General features: G+C 30.9%; 2 protein-coding genes across 3 annotated transcripts; one reads left to right on the plus strand and one right to left on the minus strand.

The window, feature by feature from the left end:
• Positions 1-1823: 1823 nt before the first annotated feature.
• LOC130945206 (putative axial regulator YABBY 2) lies at positions 1824-9787 on the minus strand. Of its 2 annotated transcripts, none has more exons than XM_057873930.1 (6): positions 9511-9787; positions 7094-7222; positions 6798-6927; positions 5790-5838; positions 4483-4558; positions 1824-2278 (listed from the first exon to the last, which is right to left on the minus strand). In XM_057873930.1, the coding sequence occupies exons 1-6, from the start codon at positions 9574-9576 to the stop codon at positions 2174-2176; spliced, it is 555 nt and encodes a 184-aa protein (XP_057729913.1). In that variant the 5' UTR covers positions 9577-9787; the 3' UTR covers positions 1824-2173. The 2 variants fall into 2 exon arrangements, with proteins under 2 accessions (XP_057729913.1, XP_057729912.1); XM_057873929.1 differs by having other exon boundaries at positions 6798-6933; positions 9511-9786.
• An 8633-nt stretch (positions 9788-18420) lies between these two features.
• Positions 18421-21125, plus strand: LOC130945795 (uncharacterized). The gene is made up of 2 exons (XM_057874494.1): positions 18421-19149; positions 19252-21125. Exons 1-2 carry the CDS (start codon positions 18501-18503, stop codon positions 21123-21125), a joined length of 2523 nt encoding a protein of 840 aa, XP_057730477.1. The 5' UTR covers positions 18421-18500.
• Positions 21126-21384: the final 259 nt, after the last annotated feature.

Below are 21384 nucleotides of genomic sequence, written 5' to 3' on the forward strand. Positions count from 1 at the left end.
CAGTGGTTTCCTTAAATCAAGGATCGAAGATGATGAATGAGAGACAAGAAAGACCCCATTAGATTTAGGGCATCACTAAATAGTGAACTATTTTACATAAAGCCTTTTGACCAATTATAGCATATCCCACTCCTACTACTGTATGTCTAACATACGTCATGTCAATATGACTCAACCATTTTTTTGTAGCTACTCCATTTTCATTATCAATTCTCATTGGAAAAATAAAATCCATTATTCTTGTTGTTATTATTATTACTATTTTATTTTCGGTAATACTATATATACTAATATTTTTTAGTTAAGTTTAATTAAGTTGGTATATGTCTAATAAAATATATATATATATATATATGCTTTTTTTTAGGTTTCTGCAACACAAAATTTTTTATAAAATTATATTTATTAATATAGTACAAAAAATTTTTCTCATATCACAAACTAATTAATATATATGAGAAGACGATTATAATAAATGAGGATGAGGGAAAACAGAGAAAAAAAATTAAACAATAATAACAAGATAATGGTGAAGAAGACAATAGTAACAACAGCGACGAGGATGAAGACGATTGTAATGACAGCCACAATAATAATAACATTAAAAACAGAGGCACAAAAGGATGATAAGGACAATAGCATTCACATACATACGAAAGAAAAAAGATATACCATAATAAATTTAGGTCTAACTTTACTATATTATTATTTATAACAATGATTGATTTTTTTAGTAGTAATCATAGGCTATATGTTACCTTTTTTTTTCTTTTACCTCTTCGTATGGTTTTACCACAAAAATAATATTTTTAGAAATAATATTTGTATTATTATTTTTTCCCTAAAAGGTGTTAGGAAGATATATATAAATCTCATGACTGAGCAGAACCTCAAAATTGGGATCTCAACTCATTTTCCATAGATAGTTAGTTCTTGTTAACATTGCTTTTTGTGAAACTTGGACATGCTACGAATTTAGGAATAGAAGGAAAAAGGAAATTAGGGTTTTACTTTAATCATCCCCTTCTTACAATTCCTTTTTCCTTAAAAGATTAAAAAAATAACCTCTGCTAAAATGACAGTGAAGACATGCATGCAACACTGTGTATTGTTCCTTTAAGAAGGCTGTGCTGCATAATAGGTATATATATACATATATGATTTTTTGGCATAGCTGTGCTCCAAATATAACCATTACCTTTTTGTAATATTATATTTTTAATTAATTATTACCTCTGTTTTTCTTTAGGCCCTTATTAAATTAACTGAGGAACAATATTTTTCTTGCTTCATAATATTTATCTTTTTAAAAAATATTACATTTGAATGGTATGTATTAGATTTTTATTATAAGATAGAAGAAGTATAATGTTATTTATGTATATATCATGCAGTAAATGGGGACTATAGGAAGAGAGACACAAAACACTATTTAGAGTAGGTGCATGAAAACATACACAAATTTGTGTCTGTATATATAATGTTTACCATTAATGATACATTTTAATATATGGGATTTGAGGAATCATATATAGTTCAAATAAACCCAGAGCACAAAGCTCCAAGGAAGAAACACCCTTCAACAATAAAACATGTATAAAGAAAAACATGGTGGTTAAAAGACTGTTCCACTGGGTAACGAACAACATATACCCAAAAAGGGTGAAACAGTAACAATTTCAAAAATGAAAAGCACTATTCATGTGGTCCTCATCAGCTTCATTGGATTATCATCAAAAGAATAAAATATATAGTAGTAAATAATAAGATTCCATCATCATCAATAATTGCAATCATAGATAATAAGAGAAATACATAGATACTTAGATAGATAGATTATTATTACTACTAATCAAAATGAGATGGATCTGTTGTAATAATAATAAGTGTAGTACAGTGTAATGTTGACTTAATAAAGTGCTCTCCAGATAACAACAATTAATGCTATAACAAGAATAGCAATAATAATAATAATCATTTCATAACAACTATAACATATAATAGGGCAATACAAATATACTATTAAACGTGAGAGGATGAGGTTAATGTTCAGGAAAGTTTATCCCATCCAGTTGTGTATGATTGGGATATCTGATCAACCCTCTCATATTTTTTCACAGATTTAGGTCAAGCATAGAAAAAACCAGCTGATACTCATAGGCTTCCATTTATATCAGTAGAATCCATTAGACTTTTGAGTCCCTTCCCCTTGGTCCAACTTTGCTTGTTTGTTTCCATCCAGCTTTAATCCAAAGTGAATGTGAGGGAAATGAGCCCACTGCATTATTCAAATATTTAATATAATTAATAATAATTTATAAGATCAGACAACAATCAACAGAGAGAATTAAACTATATAACATACAGCAAAATAATTGATTAACCTTCATAATACTTTCAAGGGTGAATTTCACTCAGCTGTAGGACCCAAGTTAGCTAGGGGTCATTTTATATATAAATATAACTCATCAACATTATGAAAAATAATCATTAAAAATTTAAACACCTATTTCATAATTCATTTACACTCATATAGTCATTTTTTTTTTAATTTTAGTGTAATGATCACTCTAATATATAAAATCATGTTTTTTATTATTAGTAAATTGTATTAAGTGTCAACGAAAAGTTATTTTAAATATACTAACAACACAAATAATAATAATAATAATAATAATAATAATAATAATAATAATAATAATAATAATAATAATAAGAATTACTATTATTATTTTCAATGATCAATTCTTGTAATATTTTTAAGTTTCATGCCTTAACCTATATGTGGTTTTAGATATGTGATGTACTACAAATTAATATCATGCATAACATTTTGCACTGCCTATATATAGAAGCAATTTGACTAAAGAAAAGCATAATTAAAATGGAGGTTATGCATAAATATGACTAGGGCCCCTAGCTTTGTTGCATATATGATTGGGAAGTTTGGGATAATATCATCATGAACAATTGAATTGAAGATGCATGCATGTACATAATGATCAAAATTACGAATTTTGCTGATATAAATTACACGTCATAGGTGGAGCACGTGAAAAATTAGAAAAGGGATAGTACGTCTTTTATGTATTGATACAAGTTTTAACCGAATCATATCTAAGGTATATATACCCTGATGTTTTAGCCAGAAATCACTTATAAGTAGCAGTTTCATACAGCATCCATATATAGGGCAAAAGGATAAAAAAATAGAAGTATTATATTAATTATTTATAGTAAAAACCTCTTTTCAACTTTGGAATGATCAGTATTATAATTAATTTTTTTTACAGTATTTACAAATTTTGTCTAAATTACTTAAATGAAAATGTTGGGAGATGTATTTATTATGGGGTGAAAACTCAGGTGAAGTCGGCTACACGTGAATTGATATCTGAAAGTCGTTACATAAAAATTTAATCAAATCAATCAAATCATTTAACGACTCTCATATATCAATTTCACGTGAAGTCGACTGTACAATGGAATTCAATTTTTTTTAATATAAAATTAGAACATGTGTAATTTTTAGACATTATATATAGAACTCGTCTTAGTATTATTATGATTAAAGTAAGGTAAAATGAGATACAATGTTTTAGTTCTTAAGAGATTGAAGATATATTATTTTTTTAATATATTTTTATTCCCTTAGTCTCTATGAGTTAAGCATTTCCTCTTCTTTTTTCTCTAATAAAAAAAAAAATATAGAGAAGCCAAAGCAAATGCTCTTTCCTAGGAGAATATTTTTATATCATCATTTCCCTCGTACAGACTTCGCTAAGCAATCGCATTTGAATTCTTTAGGAATGATTATTTTGTCGTAACCAAATATAAGTGTAAATCTTGTATATTATGTCTCACATTTGTCCCTACATCTTCTTTTACACCATTTTTGGTTAGAGGAGATTGGTTCCTTTGCAGGGTCCACTTATCTGCTAGGATTTCAGGACTTATAACCTCATTTTCTTACCAATCTTTGTACGTAAAAAACGTGTAGAAATTTAATCTGATGAAAAATACTATCATGGCTGCATGTATACACAGTCTGTCATTATTAGTTAATCAAATTAAATATTATTTACGGAATTAAAGGTTAAAGATTTAGGATACAATGTATACATATATTTTAAGAAATATTGGTATATATATTCTTATAATTTTATAATAAAAAATGTATGTTAATATCACTTAATTTTTTTTAAAATCCAAATTAGTATATATAACTCTGACCAGACTATATTTATTCTTTCTCTTACCAATCACGTATTCAGAAGATATATAAAACAAAAAAAAAACTGATTGATAAATATTTCAATTGAGTTTGATAAAAAGAACTATGCAGTTGCCACGTCCACCAAGGTCAAAGAGCAGCGAGCAATAAAGTGATGGAAAAAAATAGTGATAGGCCATAGATGAATTCATATGACAGAATGAATATGCAGAAAATGGAAAAATAATAATAAAAGCTCTCAAACTCACATTTTTGGCTGCTGTGCTGAAAGCTTCCCTGTGGCTTATGTCTGGATTGCTAGCCTTAATTCTTTGGATTTCCTCCCTGATTAATTCAAATGCAACCACCAGCTGTTATCTCTCTATTTTTTTTTTCATAACTAAATCATCTATTCTTCAATAAATTATATGCTAAATATAATATAGTAGATTTTTGAAAATTTTTAATAACCAAAATTTATTAGCTAAAAATTGTCAAAATTTATTACTTTTAACTTTATTTAATATATTTTGTAATAAATAAATACAAAATAAAACAAATTTTGACCTTTTTTGTTAACTTCTAGCATTACCATTTTCAAAATAACTGATTTAGATATCCAAAGTTTGACTACGTTTAATTATCCTTATAATAATTTAATCAGCAAATCTCCATGTGAACCGGAAATGGAAATTGAGATAATAACTTCAGTGCCACATTTGCATATCTGTCAAGATGCTTGTAAAACTAGTTAAATTAACTGACTTTTGATCACTAAATTAAACTCCTGTCTTTTTTTTCTTTTATATTGGATAAATCAAGGTTTTGTAGATGAATAATGCTATTTATACCCATGTCACAGTAAATCTTACTTGTGAAAAGATGTCAGCCACTGGAAATATTATTTAAAAAGATAAAAACATAGATATTAATTGTAAAATTCTATCTGTCTGTCTATCTATCTATCTATGTATCTATCTATCTATGATTTAATATATTACATATAAGATTCATCATAAATTTAAGTCAATATTAAATTCTTCAAGTCTATGTATCCGCAACACTTTTCTTTGTAAGAAAGCTAGCATTTTAATATGGTCTGTGTTGTTCTCCAATTTTTGAATAATCTATTTTTGGAAAAAATAAAAAACCTAAACTATTATAACTTGTTCTTTTTGTTTTTATTACTTCAACTCTTTAACCTTCAAATCGTGATTATTAATTCTTTTTTTCATCTTGATAAACTGCATTCATATGGTAACAAACTAACAATACATTTATAATGGGACCAAATCATGAAACTCACATCTAGTAATTTTTATGTAAAGTTAATATTTAAAAATTATTAGATAATTTAATAAATCTAAATAAATTATCACCTAATGATTTTCAATTATGATGCGAAGGCAACAGCATATAAATGTTCACCATAAATATATTATGCTATAAGCACGTATAAGTGATAACCTACCAAAAAGAAAAAAGGAATAATCAAGTTTACAGTATACTAGAGTGTATGGGAAAATGCAACGATGTTGACGATTTAAAAATTGTAAATCCGAAATATTATACTTACTTAATGAACCGGTTATAAGCAGAAGGAACACGTTGTCTCTTTTCCGGAGCTGTGATGATCAAAAGATTATTTAGTATGAATATATTGATGAGTAGATTACATACAGAATGTAACTATAATTTATATATAACGGTGATAAATTAGTTTTTTATTAACACGCACTAAAATATGATTTTATAAATCCATTAATCAAAATCATATTGAGCTATATATATATACATACTAGCTAGAGGCAAATTCACTGTTACATTGAATGGAATGTGATAAAAATTTCTGTATAAGGTTTGTGGTAACATATTTACGAAAAAAGCTAAGCATATGTGTTTAAAAGATAGCTTGATTTGTACAGGTTGTTAATTATTATTTAATTTGGGTGCTATGATGGTAGATTGTACTTATTATTATTGGGATCTGTCAAAATGAATTTGCATATGTTCTAGGGCACAGGCAAGACTGCAACCAAATTAAATAATCGATGGGTCTATTTATTTTTCTCATGTAAGGTCACTATCTGTGTTGAAGTGGGCACTTAACTTTGATGTAAGAAAAAAATGAAATGAAATGAAAAGGCCAATTTGGGTAGCATTGTACCAAAGAAAACCGGTTACTCAGAGAGATGGACGCCCACTCTCATGAAAAAAATAATCTGAGTTAGTTTCTCATATGACAAGTGACCTCAAAAATAATGATGTGTGTGTTTATTTTGCTTCTTCCATTAATTGTCATCTGCCACTTGTAGAGTTTTCAGTCTGAGTCTTTTTTGTCCTCAACTTCTGGCTCAAAAGGTTCACCTTCAGCCTGGCCTAGTTAAGTACTCTCTTGTTTCATTCATTCATTCATTAATTAACTTTAGCTTCATGATTCATCATCATCATCATGCCAAATGCTAACTACTATTTTCAATGAGACAAAAAACAAATGTATTTGTGTGTATATGTATGTTCAAAAAGAAATTAGCCTCTTTTTCCTACAAGAAACATGTATTTATTTGTGGAGTGTGAGACTCACGACGAATGGGAGGGATCCTAGGTTGGGGATCATGGTCTACAGGATCAAATGCTGCTGATAACTTGTTGCATCTTGATGAGGATGATCCCAGTTCCTTGCTGCTTGGATCTTGGAAGCTCAGGTGCTGCTTCTGTGACTTGCATTGTCCACAATATAATTAATAGTAACACATAGAATTAATATATCAACCAAAGTCCAGTTTATGTGGCATACAAACAAATCTATATCCCAATAAATAAAGGAAAGGGAAGGGAAGGAAGAGAAGGTGAAAGACATATATGTATGTATATATATACCTGATGATGGTGAGGGTCTTGAGGAGGCAATGCTTGAAGAGATGCTCCCATGTTAACTGATAGCAGATTGGCACAATGCCCACATCTAACTGTCACTATGGTCAGCAAACTGCTACATGGAACACTAACCTGCCAGTACCCATTTTTGGAATACAACATACACAACCAACCACACATATCATATTAATTACAACTTCATTATTTTTACAATTTCAGTAACTAATTAAAAGCTAAATCATCACCTGCTTAATTTCTCTCTTTCTCTCTCAATGCCAACACTCAAAACTTTGCACTATAACTAAGTGAAGGGAGAAATTAAACATCAAAGGTTAAGTAAAGTTGATTTTCAGGTTATAGATATATATATATATATGCAAGGTTTTGTAACATTTTGTTTGAACCATCACCACAGGAACGTAATATGTCTGAGCTTTCAATTCAAAACTAGTTGTTATATATGTCTGTAAGTTGCGCTGAAGCTATATATAGCACATTCCCAAGAAAAGAGGTTCCAAGCATGGACAAGAGAAAAAACAAAATTAAATCTTTGGAAGAGAAGACATAGATGAAAGAGAGGTTAAAGATGAGGACAAGAAGCTAGGAAGCTTGAGATACGGAGGTGAGTAATAATATTTGCTTTCATTATGAGAGAGAAAGCTGAATGAATGTGAATGGACTCTGATCTATCTACTTTTTATAATATTAATGGGGTGTCCACTTTGCTTGTGTATGTGTGTTGTATGTAGCAGCATATTGAATCATCCAAAATCCATGTTATAGTAGCAAGCAGCAAGGTGATATTGTGATATGAAATAAGGAACCTGACATGGGCTAATTCAAAAGTTAGCACTCTCACACAAATGTCTCACTTTGCTTTTTGGCTGACACTGCAAGGCAAGGATGATAAAAGATGGAAATTGTAGCCTCATCGATAGAGAGAGAAGGGTGAAAGGGACTTGACTATGGAACGGGCCATGGCAACACCGTTAACCACTACTGCTACATAACAGATCACAGGCTATGAATAAAGGAAAACTCTGTGGATCATCATGTCATAGATACATGAATTGATGCTGATTAAATTTTTCACTGCTCTCTCTTTGTGCAGTGTTATCTCCATTTGAGGGATGAGGGAAAGAGAGATAATGCTTTCTCAAAAGGAGTAAATTTCAACAGAGATATTATGATGAAAGGCATCAGAGAGAGTGTGGTAAAAGTAACCAAAACCCTTTTTTTTTCCTATATTAAAAAAACTAAAGCTATAATAATAATAATAATTAAGGAAGAGTAAATTAAACAAACACATAGAGTGCATTATTTTTGGGTGGTGGGAAAATGGGATTTTGTCTTGATGTGATAATCTCTATCTCTAATATCTCTGAGAGGTTCTTGTAGAAAAGAAAAGAGAGGACACTGCATCAGTACACTTAAAAGAAACATGTCTGAAATTGTGAAAGAAAACTTGATCATCATCATCCGAAAAAAGAAGACGCTTCACTGCCAAAACTCATCATCATCATCAACACAACAACACAACATAGCACCCCTTAGTCCTTCATAACTCATCACACAGAAACAGATATACTTTTTGTAGAGAGAGAAATAGAAATAGAAATAGAAATTTTAATTTCATGGAAAACCTTTGTGTTAATTATCCTCAAGTACATACAGAAAGCAAATTAAAGGGAAAAAAAATAAAAGAAAAAGAAAGAAAAGCTGAGACATTATATTATTGAAACATGGCTAGGCTTTTTGTACAAACATATAGCATATGAGATCATATATACCATGCTATTTGTAGTCACCTGAAGAACTAAAATAAATAAAAAGAGTAAGATAGAGGGGGAAATTAAAGAGCTCTCTATATATAGTAGAAGAAGAACCCTAATACACCTGGGAGTAGAGATAGAGTAGCCCTACCTACTCATCGTAGCCCTTATATATATATTATGCTTTTTAATTTCATATAAATTAATCAAAATCTCGAAAAATTTCTTCGTTCTGACTTACAAATCTCCATTTTCATCTCTCAAATTAGGACAATTCTTAATTATTACTTCCTCAATGAAAGATCCACAATATATACATAACACCTTTACCTCTAAGCAACAAAGCTGAACCAAAACTCAGTTTTCATTTTTCTCATAAAATATAAGTTACTATGTAGTAGGAGGAGTCAAATCAAATTCTCGATCTAAAGCACATTCCAGCTAAGAAATTCACTTCAATTTCGATCTTCGCTATAATCGTGATCTCGATAACACAGGAAATAGAACATAGCAGCTCATCATGAACAAGAAATTGTATGTTATATTAAACGAGGTAAGCTTAATTAGAAGAAGAACAAGATGAGAAGATTAAAATTAAAGAAGAGAGGAAGAAGAAGAAGAAGGAAGAAGATGAACTCAGAATTGTACCGCTAGAGTGGTGTTGCAGAAGTTGCAGTAAACATAACAAACACGTTCGGTTCCCATCATGTCCATTTTTTTTTTTAAATAAAAAATAAAATATTTGTTGTGAAGAGTGAGTGTTCTTTATTGGCTGTGCTTAGTAGGTTTATATAGAGAGATCAAAGAAGAAGAAGGAGGAGGAGAAGAGAAATAAAGAGAATTCTTTGGCTGAAACAAAGTGCACACAGCACAAGCTTAGCTAGATAGATCAATGGATTTATTACAAGAGACCCCAGAAGAAAACAACAAAGAAAAATTAAAGGTTAGTAAAAAGGAGAAAGAAACTTTCTTATTACTATTATTACTATTTGTTTTTTGTTTTTTCATTTTTATTATTATTATTAATGGGAAAAGATGGAAAGGGAAAGGATGTGTACAAAAATCTCAATGGTGAGGATGGGACTAGTCTGGTCGGGGGGTGGGGTTAGCGGCTTTTGATTTTTGAAAGAAAAGATGGATTATAGGATCTATCTATGTCTATGTATATATCATCAAAATGTGTAACAATTCAAATCACCCCTATTATTTTCTACATCCTAGGTGTTAACCCAATGCCACAAAATTTTATTCCCTTGATTTAAAAAGTTTATAATTATATTTATTAGGACTACTAAATAGTAAATACTAAATACTCCTGTCTTAGTACTAGTAAAATTGTTTGAATAATTAGAGTTAAATTGAAAATGATTGTGCGCGTGTTATTGAGGGGAGAGTGGTGTGTTATGATTGAGAAAATGAGTGGGTGGGAGTGACCCATCTCTCTAAGGGCACCCTGCCCTTTGTGTAGCGGACTAGGGGGGCGAGATATTAATGCTTCGGAATGTTTAAGGGCTCTTAGTATTATTATTATTATTATTATTATTATTATTATTATTATTCAAGAGAGAGAGAGAAGAAAGAAAGGTTATAGGGATCAGAGAAGACATGCTTACAATTTGTGTCATTCAAGTTTGATTATGCTATTATGCATCTCAAAAGAAAAGCAGGGTGACAAATGGTGGGTTTGCTTGCTTAGTTTACCACTTTCTTCATTCTTTGATATTTTTATTTATTTGTCTTAACAACACTTTTTCAAAGTCTATTCTGACCCTCAATATTGGGCTACACAACAACACAATCTTTGTTCAAGTTGAAGGAACACTCAGAAGGGTGTGCTAAATCAAGCTGTCTAAATCAAATTATTCTAAAGTCCTAATAAGAGTGTGAGTTTGTGTTTTTAATTACAATACATATAATAAGTCAACAGGAATTGTTGCAAGGGTGTTACTAATAATGACGTCGAAAAGACTATTGAAAATAGCAAACACTCCAAATTAGCTTTTGTCCATTTTTGTGTCTTGTTATCTATTCAGCTGTACTATTTTGCTAATTGATTAGACATATTACTGTCCATATATTCACCTATTTATTTCTATCTTAATTACTATTATTTCTTTCATTTTCATTTTCCTATTCTTAGCCTCCTTAACTAACTACTCATTTAAAATAGGAAAAGTATGAGAAGTCAATGAAATATTTATACAATGTGTACAATGGAGATTTATGGAATATTAGAGATATAATTATTAGTGTTACATTTTCCCATCAGCGGAAGCTTTTGGGATGAGTGGTATAATAGAAGTGTCTTTATAGATATATTTTTTGGATGTGTCTCTTTATATATGTATTTAAAATATATTAATTATTAGACACATCTACTAACATACTTCCATAAAACACAGATATAAATAAGAGTTGGCAGAAGTTGACGGATAATATGTTGGTACCCTATACTTTTCCTAATTTTAATGATGTGAGATTGATATGAAATTTCATCCAATAACTCACTTTTCTTTGCTGGTTACATGCTGGTCAGAATTTACTAAAGTTGTTGGCCCCTAAACTTTTTCTTTGTATAAAATTAATAATTAAAAATTGTTACATGATAATTATATAATAATTTTAACTATTAATTTTATATAAAAACAATTTTACACTTGAATTTTTATCTTAATTTATATTACCTATATAAACTTAAGAATTTTAATCTTTCTAAAAAAAATATTTGCTTCTGTATTTTCAGATAATAATTTTAGAATTTATTTACTCATCATTTTCTTTGAAATTATTCTTTTATCCCTTTTTTCATATCATTTTCATTATTCTCAACAACATAATTTTACTTACCATCACTGCTGGTCATCATTCGTTACTCCATCCAGTCACATTAATTCTAAATTTTAAATTTTAAATTTAAATAATAAATTTTAATTAACATCTATACTCAAATGTTATTTTTATTTGAATTTTAAATATTTTTATTTTCTAATTTTGAATTTTTTAAATAATCAATTATTGATTTTTAAATTAATTAGCTGAATTAACGTTGTTTTCATTTTTTTTATTTTAATTTAACTAATGCATTTATTTCAACAAACTTAAAGCTTCTTACTAAACCAAATGCTAAAGTGAAACAAATATCCAGCGCATTGAAACTATATAGTAGCATTTCAGAGAGGAAAGGCATATAACTTTCATTTTTTGGGTGTGATTATAGGCATGTGCGTAAGTAAAGTTATTAAAGATTATTCCAATTTAAACTCTAATTTAAAGAATCTCTTTTATGGCCATCATGTAACTAAACTTAATATTTATTTGTGATATATATAAGAATAATAATCTTTAACCTATTATATTAATTGTTTTTATTAATCTCCGTATATTTAAGTCATCAATCAATCAATTCGCGTACAATTTTTATACAACTACCATAAACATTTGTATTTTTGAGTAACTTACTTTATATAAGAATGATACACAAATTGATTGTTCATTTATCATTTGTATAAGTAGTACTACTCCTTTAATATATAGTACATGGATAATAGGTATAATGAGTACTATAGCTAGCTAGAGAGGTTAGTTGGAAAAAAAAAAAAGGAAAAAACATAAATAAAAACCAAAAAACAAAAACAAAGACACCAACATTGAGCATAATGATAGTGTAACGTTGTCATAATAAATGTCAACTCTTACATATGGTATAAATGATAATCATATTGTCTATGGTCTTGAAATAGATTTCCAATTACAATTACGTATATAAATTTACAAAATGATAGAGAACATTTTAATAAACAAAATTGATTGTACATGATCTATTATTCACAAGAACAAAGACGAGCTCCCGAATAATAAAACTTGGGAAGAACTACTATTATTTGCACCAAGTTGGTCTTCTTTTTCTTTTTTTTTTTTGTCGTGTTATTAGTTACGTCGTGAGTGATTTGATATATATTTTTTATATTGACTTAGACAAAATATTACTTTAATTTTGATGTTAAATATTTAATGAAACAATGTTATTTGTTCATAATGAACTATAAATATCATTTCATAAAGTATTTAGCGTAAAATTAGTAGTCATTAAAGTTAACAGATATGAGGCCTGCTATACATACAAATCTTTTTAGTTTACAAGTCTTACAAGTTGGTACAAGTCCAACAAAAAACACGCATTACACTCCCACATTTAAGAGTAAATAAACGCACGTTATTCAACCAATTCCTATTTCCAAAACGCGCTACTTACCATGCATTATAAACGACTCTTCTTCTTCCTCCACGAAAACAAGTTTCTTGCCAAATTTGAAGATAATGGAACTTTAGAAATACACCCAAACGATTACAGAAATACACCCAAAGGATTACAAAAACTACACCCAAAAGATTTAAGAAATACACCCAAAATTCGTTGAAGTACACCTTATGCATAATTCATAACTCTTTCTCTTTCTTCTCCTCATCTTCTACTGCTTCTTCTTCTTCAAAAACGATTTCAGAGCTTGATGTCAAAAAAAATGGAAATCGAGAATAACGAAGAAAGAAAACAGAGAGAAAAGCACGTAAATGAAGAAGGAGAAAGAGAAGGCAAGAAATGAAAGAAAAGAAGAAGAAGAAGAAGAAGAAAGAAGAATGTGCAGCAAGAAGAAGAAGAAGGTGCAGTGAGTAACGGTTGAAGAAGGAGAAAGAGAAGGCAAGAAACAAAAGAAAAGAAGAAGAAGAAGAAGAAGAAGAGGAAGAAGACAGAAGAACGTGCAGCAAGAACAAGAAGAAGGTGCAGTGAAACCAGTAATGGTTGAAAAAGGAGAAAGAGAAGACAAGAAATGAAAGAAAAGAAGAAGAAGAGGAAAAAGAACGTGCGCAAGAAGAAGAAGGTACACTTGTAAAGACTTGTATAAAAAAACGTTTGTATGTGAAAAATTTCTCTAATATAATCCAATTTTTTCAATCTTAAAAATATTTATAGTACAATTGAAATATCGAAATTTTTTTAAAGCAATCTCAAAGATTACGTTGAGCCTTAGCTCAATAAAATAGAACTATAAACTGGTTATAAACAAAATAAAATGAATGAATTCATCGTAAAGGAGCACAACTATAAAAAAATGTTTTTATTATATGTCTCACATTATTCAAAAATAAAAGCTCTAGATAATTTATAAGACTGACACATTCTTTCTCTTATAAACTAGTTTTGAAATTAAACTAATATAAACTCACTGAACCTCCATTCTAATATAGTATATATTCTATCTGATTCAATATTTTGAACCCTATATATTGTCTAAGATTTATAAATAAACACATTATTATTATTATTATTATTATTATTATTATTATTATTATTATTATTATTAGAATAAACAAAACACAATTGACTGACATAACACTTGTTAAAAAAGACATTGTCTAATATTTATAAATAAATACTTATTATTATTATTATTATTATTATTTAAAATTAAAAATAATATATATTATTAAGCAATTAAATAAATAAACTTGAGAAGTATATATTTTACTTATAATTAAGACTTTTTCACCATCAAAATAGAGTTAGCCTTTTTCATAGAATTATATATTTTATTTAAACAATTATCATGCATAACTAGCTGGTATATTTTAATTTAAAGAAAGATGTTAGCTGATTAATATTTTTATATTTATTTTGAATTCAAATCAGCACTAATCAATTTTCATTTTTTTCGCTAAAAGTATTGACTCTGGCCTACTCTTTTTGAATTGGAAAAGTATAGGGTACCAACATATTATCCGCCAACTTTTACTAACTCTTATTTATATTTGTGTTTTATGAAAGTGTGTTCGTAGATGTGTCTAATAATTAATATATTTTAAATACATATATAAAGAGACACATCCAGAAAATATATCTATAAAGACACTTCTATTAAACACAGTTATAAAAAAGACATTTTTATTAGACACATCCACGAACACACTTCTATAAAACACAATTATAAATAAGAGTTGGCAGAAGTTGGCAGATATGTTGTTGGTAACGTAGCGGAACCGTTTTGAATTAAATTATTATTATTATTTTATTTTTTGTTGTCGATTGATCCGGCCTTATATATTATGTTACCCAAAAATTGAGCATAAATTGGGGAGGATGCTAAGAAGAAGAAAGAATTAAGCAGATGAGAACTAAGTAACACGGAAGTATATGAGGGCCAGAAGAAGCTAAGGACGATTAGTACCATAATGTATGACTTTATTATATTGCCGATTAGCTAATCTAAGCCCGACAATCATACTCTACGTTATAAATAATTGTTCTCATCCTTTAATTATTGTGCCATTATTGACATTGCTGCCTGCTTTATGTTACTTATTCTAACAAATAATAATCTTCATCTTCTTATGCCTTTCTCGCTCAACCTCTATGGACATTCATTCTTGCTTCATCTTTTCTTTTGTTTTTCACGGCATTTTGATTAATTGAATTAAATTTTGTAAATATGATTTTGTATAAAATTGATTTCATAAAATTGATTTTAATTAAAAATGAGTTGGTATTAATGTAATTTATGTTTAACCATTTTTATATTAAAATAGATTATAATAAATTAAATATTATTTATATTATATTATTTAAAATTAATTTTAAATAAAAAATTACTGAAAAAATATGAATTTAAATAATTATTTTATATTATTTTATTATTTTATTATTTTATTTTTAATATTTATATAAATAAATAAGTTTTAATATTTTTTTTGCTATAATTTTTCACTATGTATGATTCTAATATTTCCTTGATATTAGTTTTTTATTTAATTTAATTTTTTTTTAATGAGACTAACAGAATTATAAAATAAAACAAAAAAAACTCCATACAAAAGAATAATAAGTGATAAAAAAACTCATATAAATAAAAAATAATAAGAACTTTATGCTTTATATAAATTAGTGAGATAATTACTAGACCAATTTAACTTTGTTCTTGTTACAATTTTTTGTTACACGTGCAATAATAGTCATTGTTATAATTGTAATGTAGTAATTTCTATCATGTGAATTTGATATGTTTTATTTATTTTATACTTAAATTTTGTTTAGAGATAATAAAAAATTAAATTTTAAATATTTTAATCATAAAAATTTTGATATTATATCAAAAAATTATATATTTCAAAAATTTAAAACAAATGTTAAACAAAAATATATGAACATTTTTGTATAAATAAACTTTTTTAAGTATAGCTCATCCTGAATATATTGAGTTATCTTCAATAAATGAGGCATATGTTGTGTAAGCAAGAAAGTTTTAGTTAGTTAATATTAGCTAACTTTAGAATTTAAGTTTATAATTTAGGATTTAGAGTTTAATATTTATAATTTAGAATTTAAATTTAAAATAAATAAAATAATTAAACAAATTAATAAATATTAACTTACAAAAATTAATTACCTAGCATTACCCTACAAAAAAACACACTGACACTCATATGAGAGTGTTTCTAAAGTGAAGTTTAAGTGGAATCTAAAAACATATCTCGCTCTTGTTTCTAAAATTCTTTTTTATAAGAATGTATTTTTTGATATAGTAAGCTATAGCAGAATTATAACGCACAAATTATTATCAATTAAGAATGAATTAAGATCAACTAATTCAATTCTGGGCAACGAACTCTCGCTCAAATGACAGTTTCTTCATACTCACCTAAAAGTTACAGGAATATCTCCATCTTTGAAAAAAAAAAAATCACATGACTTCTGGACTAAGGAATAACGAACACGTACGAACAACAACAGCAAGGAAATCCAATTCATGTTAGAGTAACTTTACGCAGAGACGATAGATGAGAATAATTAAACAAATGTTAAAATTTTGAAGATGATGATAAGAACATGCCAGTGGACTTGATTCTTGATCCTTCGCTGAGAGATGTTATAGTCAAGTGGATTATGTGTGTCGAGAATCACACTTTTACCAAACTAAATTATATATGAGACATTTATTCTTATATTCTTCATTATTTTCTTTTTTTCAAACTCATCACCACTGCAACAAGTATATAGATATGATCATTTAGACATTTAACCATAATTCCACACTTAAGATAGAAGCCAAAGAGATTAAGGGATTACGTACAATGCAATATATAATAATTAACCTGAATTCCGCACAAGAAAGCCAAGGAGCAGTCATGTCATGTCACATTGGTTAGATTTAATTATTAGATTAAAGTGAAGTCATGTACGTTATATATTTAAAACGATTAAACCATTGTTAATTAGAACAAAAAGTATCATATTAATGTTTAATATGTCACGTCAGTATTTAGTAGAATAAATTAATTAACAACATGGCTAAAATAGTCAATTTTTAAATTTTACTAAATTAAAATAAATTTTATAAGTACCAAAAAAAAATTAGAGTATATACTTGCCATTAGTTTTTATTGTCTTTAAAAATGTGATCAACTTCTTCTGGAACGAAGTTCTTTGCTTGAATGTTGTGATCAAATGCAAATTTAAAATTTAAATGAAATTTTAATAATGCGATGTATTAATAATTAAAAAAAACTGAATTAACAATAACATGATCGAGGTTACACTTACAGAGGCAAATTAGAATGACAGAAATTTGATAAAGCCACAAAGATGTACTATAGGGAATAAGCCTTTCCTTTGGAATTGAGTTGAAATGGGAATAATTCAGTTAAGCAATAAGAAATAAACTGAGATTTTTGAGTATTAGTTAGTTTACATGTGATATGAATTATGATGAGATGTTACATTTGTAGTGCCTCACTATAAGCGCCCTTTGACTAAAAAGCCAAAGAAATAGGGGGAAAATAATAATGCCACCCATATGACAAATATAGTACAATATCTTTAGAATAATTATACTATGCGTATATAAAAAATTAATTATTAATATAAAATATATATTAAAAATAAATTAAATAAAATATATATTTATATATAAATATATAATAACTAATTTTTAATGTGTATATAATATTTTTGTCTTAAAAAATTATGCTCGTAAACTTTTATGTATATTTTTTTCAATTTTATTATGTTTATTTTTTAGTGTTATTTTGACATTAATATTTTTTTAATATTTTGTTAAATAAAAAATATAAATATATAATTAATTAATAAAACTGTACTTTTATACAAGTATTAAGAATATTTGGTATATAAACAATGTTATTATATTTTTTTTTAGAAAAGAAAAATTCTTACAATTGAAGTTTGCACTATAAATTTAAGGGTAAAAAACCATAATAAGCCAACTGGCTCAGAAAATTACGTAAATACGCCAAAGCAAAAATCGTTACAGCAATAAGCCAGATCGTATTTTTATATAATTCGAACCAGGTTGGTTCGAACTCCATTTATTAGTAAATCGAACCAGGTTGGTTCGAATTATGGTTTTTTTTTTGTTAATAATTCGAACCAGCCTGGTTCGAATTAGTAATGAAGGTAATTCGAACCAAGGTGGTTCGAATTATAGAGAGAGAATGTCTGCATGTAATTCGAACCAGGCTGGTTCGAATTACACCAATCATAGTTCGAACCAGGCCGGTTCGAACTATGTGTGAGACTGACTGTATATATATGGTTCCAAACGTGAGTTACTCTCATTAGAGGGAGAAGGATGGCTAGTGAGGAGAGTTTTGTTGTTTTGGTGCACCACAGAGGATCTGTTAATAGAAAAACTCGTTCCGGAGTAAAGTTCACAGATAAGAATCCTCTATGTATTGTCATAACATCTACGACGAGTTACGATGACCTTGTTAGCGCTGTACTAATGAAGCTTGGTCTGGAGGGTGCGAAGCGGGTAAAGAAGTTTTTCTATCGCATTCCAGTCACGGTGCTACAGAATACGGTGAAGTATGATTGCTTCACGATTAATAATGATGCGGACTTGCAAGTAATGTTTCTCTGTCGGCGGCAGTTTCCGGAGGTGAGGACACCGGAGTTGTTGGCCCGGCTGGTTGATGTTGTATCCAGCTCCGGCGGTTCGAACAGGAATATGAACACTATAGCGAATGCAGCAGGTTCTAGTTCCCGGCCTGCCGTTGCTTCCTCGTCCGTCCCTGTGTACGAACCAGTGGTCCAACATGTCGCCTCCCCATCTTTCGCTGTTGACCTCAATGCCACCGAAGGCGACGAGGTAGTGGAAAGGGAAAATTTGCCGAACGCTTTAGTGGGAGTTGCACCTGTTGGCGTAGGAGACGGTTTTTTGGACGATGAAGACGAGGATGACGTCGAGCCGGATATGATTGACGATGATAGCGCTGATGATATTGGAGCGACTGGGCCTGCATTGGAGGTAGGTGGTTCTAGCTCTGGCACACAGCAGTATCCACCACATTTTTTCTCATTGGACTTGGACGCCATGAGACATGAGGGGGTTTTAGGGCACGCTGTTGGATTCGGAGCTAGAGATGCGGAAGGGAGTACTGGTCTGACAGAGTTCCAGGTTGGTCAGCAATTCCAGGATAAAGATGAGGCCCTTTTAAGTGTGAAGACTTACAGCATCCGGCGAGGGGTACAGTACAAGGTGGTGGAGTCCGATCACCGCCGGTATGTGGGCAAGTGTTCCGAGTTTGGGAATGGGTGCACATGGTTGATTCGACTGAGTCTCCGGAAGCGCAAGGGCATCTGGGAGGTCAAACGGTACAATGGACCTCACACTTGCCTGGCCACATCCATCTCTAGTGACCACAGGAGTTTGGATTATCATGTGATTTCGGCTTTCATTATGCCAATGGTTAGGGCCGATGCATCCGTGAGCATCAAGGTGCTCCTGAACGCCACGGCAGCGCACTTTGGTTTTAGGCCGACTTACCGGAGGGTTTGGATGGCGAAGCAGAAATCTATTGCCCTCATATACGGTGACTGGGATGAGTCCTACAACGACCTGCCTAGGTGGGTCTTGGGTGTCCAGCTGACGATGCCTGGGAGTGTTGTGGTCCTGAAGACGAGCCCGGTTCGAGTTGGAGGACAGGTGGACGAATCTCAAGCGTACTTCCACAGACTTTTCTGGACTTTCCCGCCCTGCATCGAGGCATTCCGTCATTGCAAGCCGCTAATCAGCATTGACGGCACACATTTGTATGGGAAGTATGGGGGAACGTTGCTCATCGCGATTGCACAGGATGGGAACTCCAACATTCTACCTGTGGCATTCGCACTAGTAGAGGGTGAGAACGCGGAATCCTGGACATTCTTTCTCTCACACCTTCGACAGCACGTGACCCCGCAGCCCGGTCTGCTGGTTATATCGGACAGGCACAACGGCATCAAGGCTGCACTTGAGGCCCCTGACGGCGGTTGGCTACCGCCATCTGCGTACCGTGCATTCTGCATACGACACGTTGCGGCTAATTTTGCCCTAACCTTCAAGGGCAAAGACGCTAGGAGGCTACTAGTGAACGCGGCGTATGCGAAGACCGAGGTTGAATTTGATTACTGGTTTGATATCCTGCGATCTGAAGATCCGGCGATGTGTGAGTGGGCGAACCGGATTGATTACTCGTTGTGGACTCAGCATCGTGATGAGGGGCGGAGATTCGGTCACATGACGACGAACATCTCCGAGTGTGTGAACTCTATCCTGAAGGGGGTCAGAAATCTCCCTGTAGCATCCCTGGTGAAGGCAACATATTGTAGGCTTGCGGAACTGTTTGTTCGCAAGGGGAGAGAGGCTGAGGCCCAGATGGGAACAGGACAACAATTCAGTCAGCATTTGGTGAAGTGTATTGAGGCCAACATGAAGACGGCCAGGTGCTTCACGGTGACGCTGTATGACCGGGATAACTCCGAGTTCACTGTAGCAGAGACTACTCCGACTGGTTCTTTCTCCTTGGGTACTTACAGAGTATCACTTGCCTCTCGGACATGTGACTGCGGGTACTTCCAGGCTCTTCATTTCCCGTGTCAGCACGCACTTGCGTGCTGTGCATACTCACGGGTCACCTGGACCTCTTACGTTCACAGCGTCTATCAGATTAGCTCGGTCTTCAATGTGTATCGGATGGGATTCACACCTCCCATCCCGGAGGGCTTCTGGCCACCTTACGACGGGCCCACAGTGATTCCAGACCCTGCCATGAGGCGTGCCAGAGAGGGTCGTCCTAGATCCACTAGGATACGGACGAACATGGACGAGGCGGATCCGAATCGGCCAAAGAGGTGCGGCCTATGTCGCCAACCTGGACACACGCGACGTAGTTGCCCACAGGTTGCAGGCTCGTCTCAGACAGGACACCATTAGTATGCATGTTGTTAGTGTTAGCATTATCTACATTAGTGCGCATCTTGCTAGTCTTAGAGTTATTTAGATTATATCCCATGTTGTTAGTGTCAGTATTATTTACATTAGTGCACATGACTTTTAGTTTGATTGTTGCGAGTAGTAATGAATATGGCTTTTTAATTATGTATTTTTTTTTCTTTAAAGTTCAATCATGTATGATCCTGGTTTGTACTTTTTTTGTTATGTTATAGTCTGTTTATCTATGTTTTTTTTTAAT

This window comes from Arachis stenosperma, chromosome 8 (assembly GCF_014773155.1).
Source record: "Arachis stenosperma cultivar V10309 chromosome 8, arast.V10309.gnm1.PFL2, whole genome shotgun sequence".
Lineage (NCBI taxonomy): Eukaryota > Viridiplantae > Streptophyta > Magnoliopsida > Fabales > Fabaceae > Arachis > Arachis stenosperma.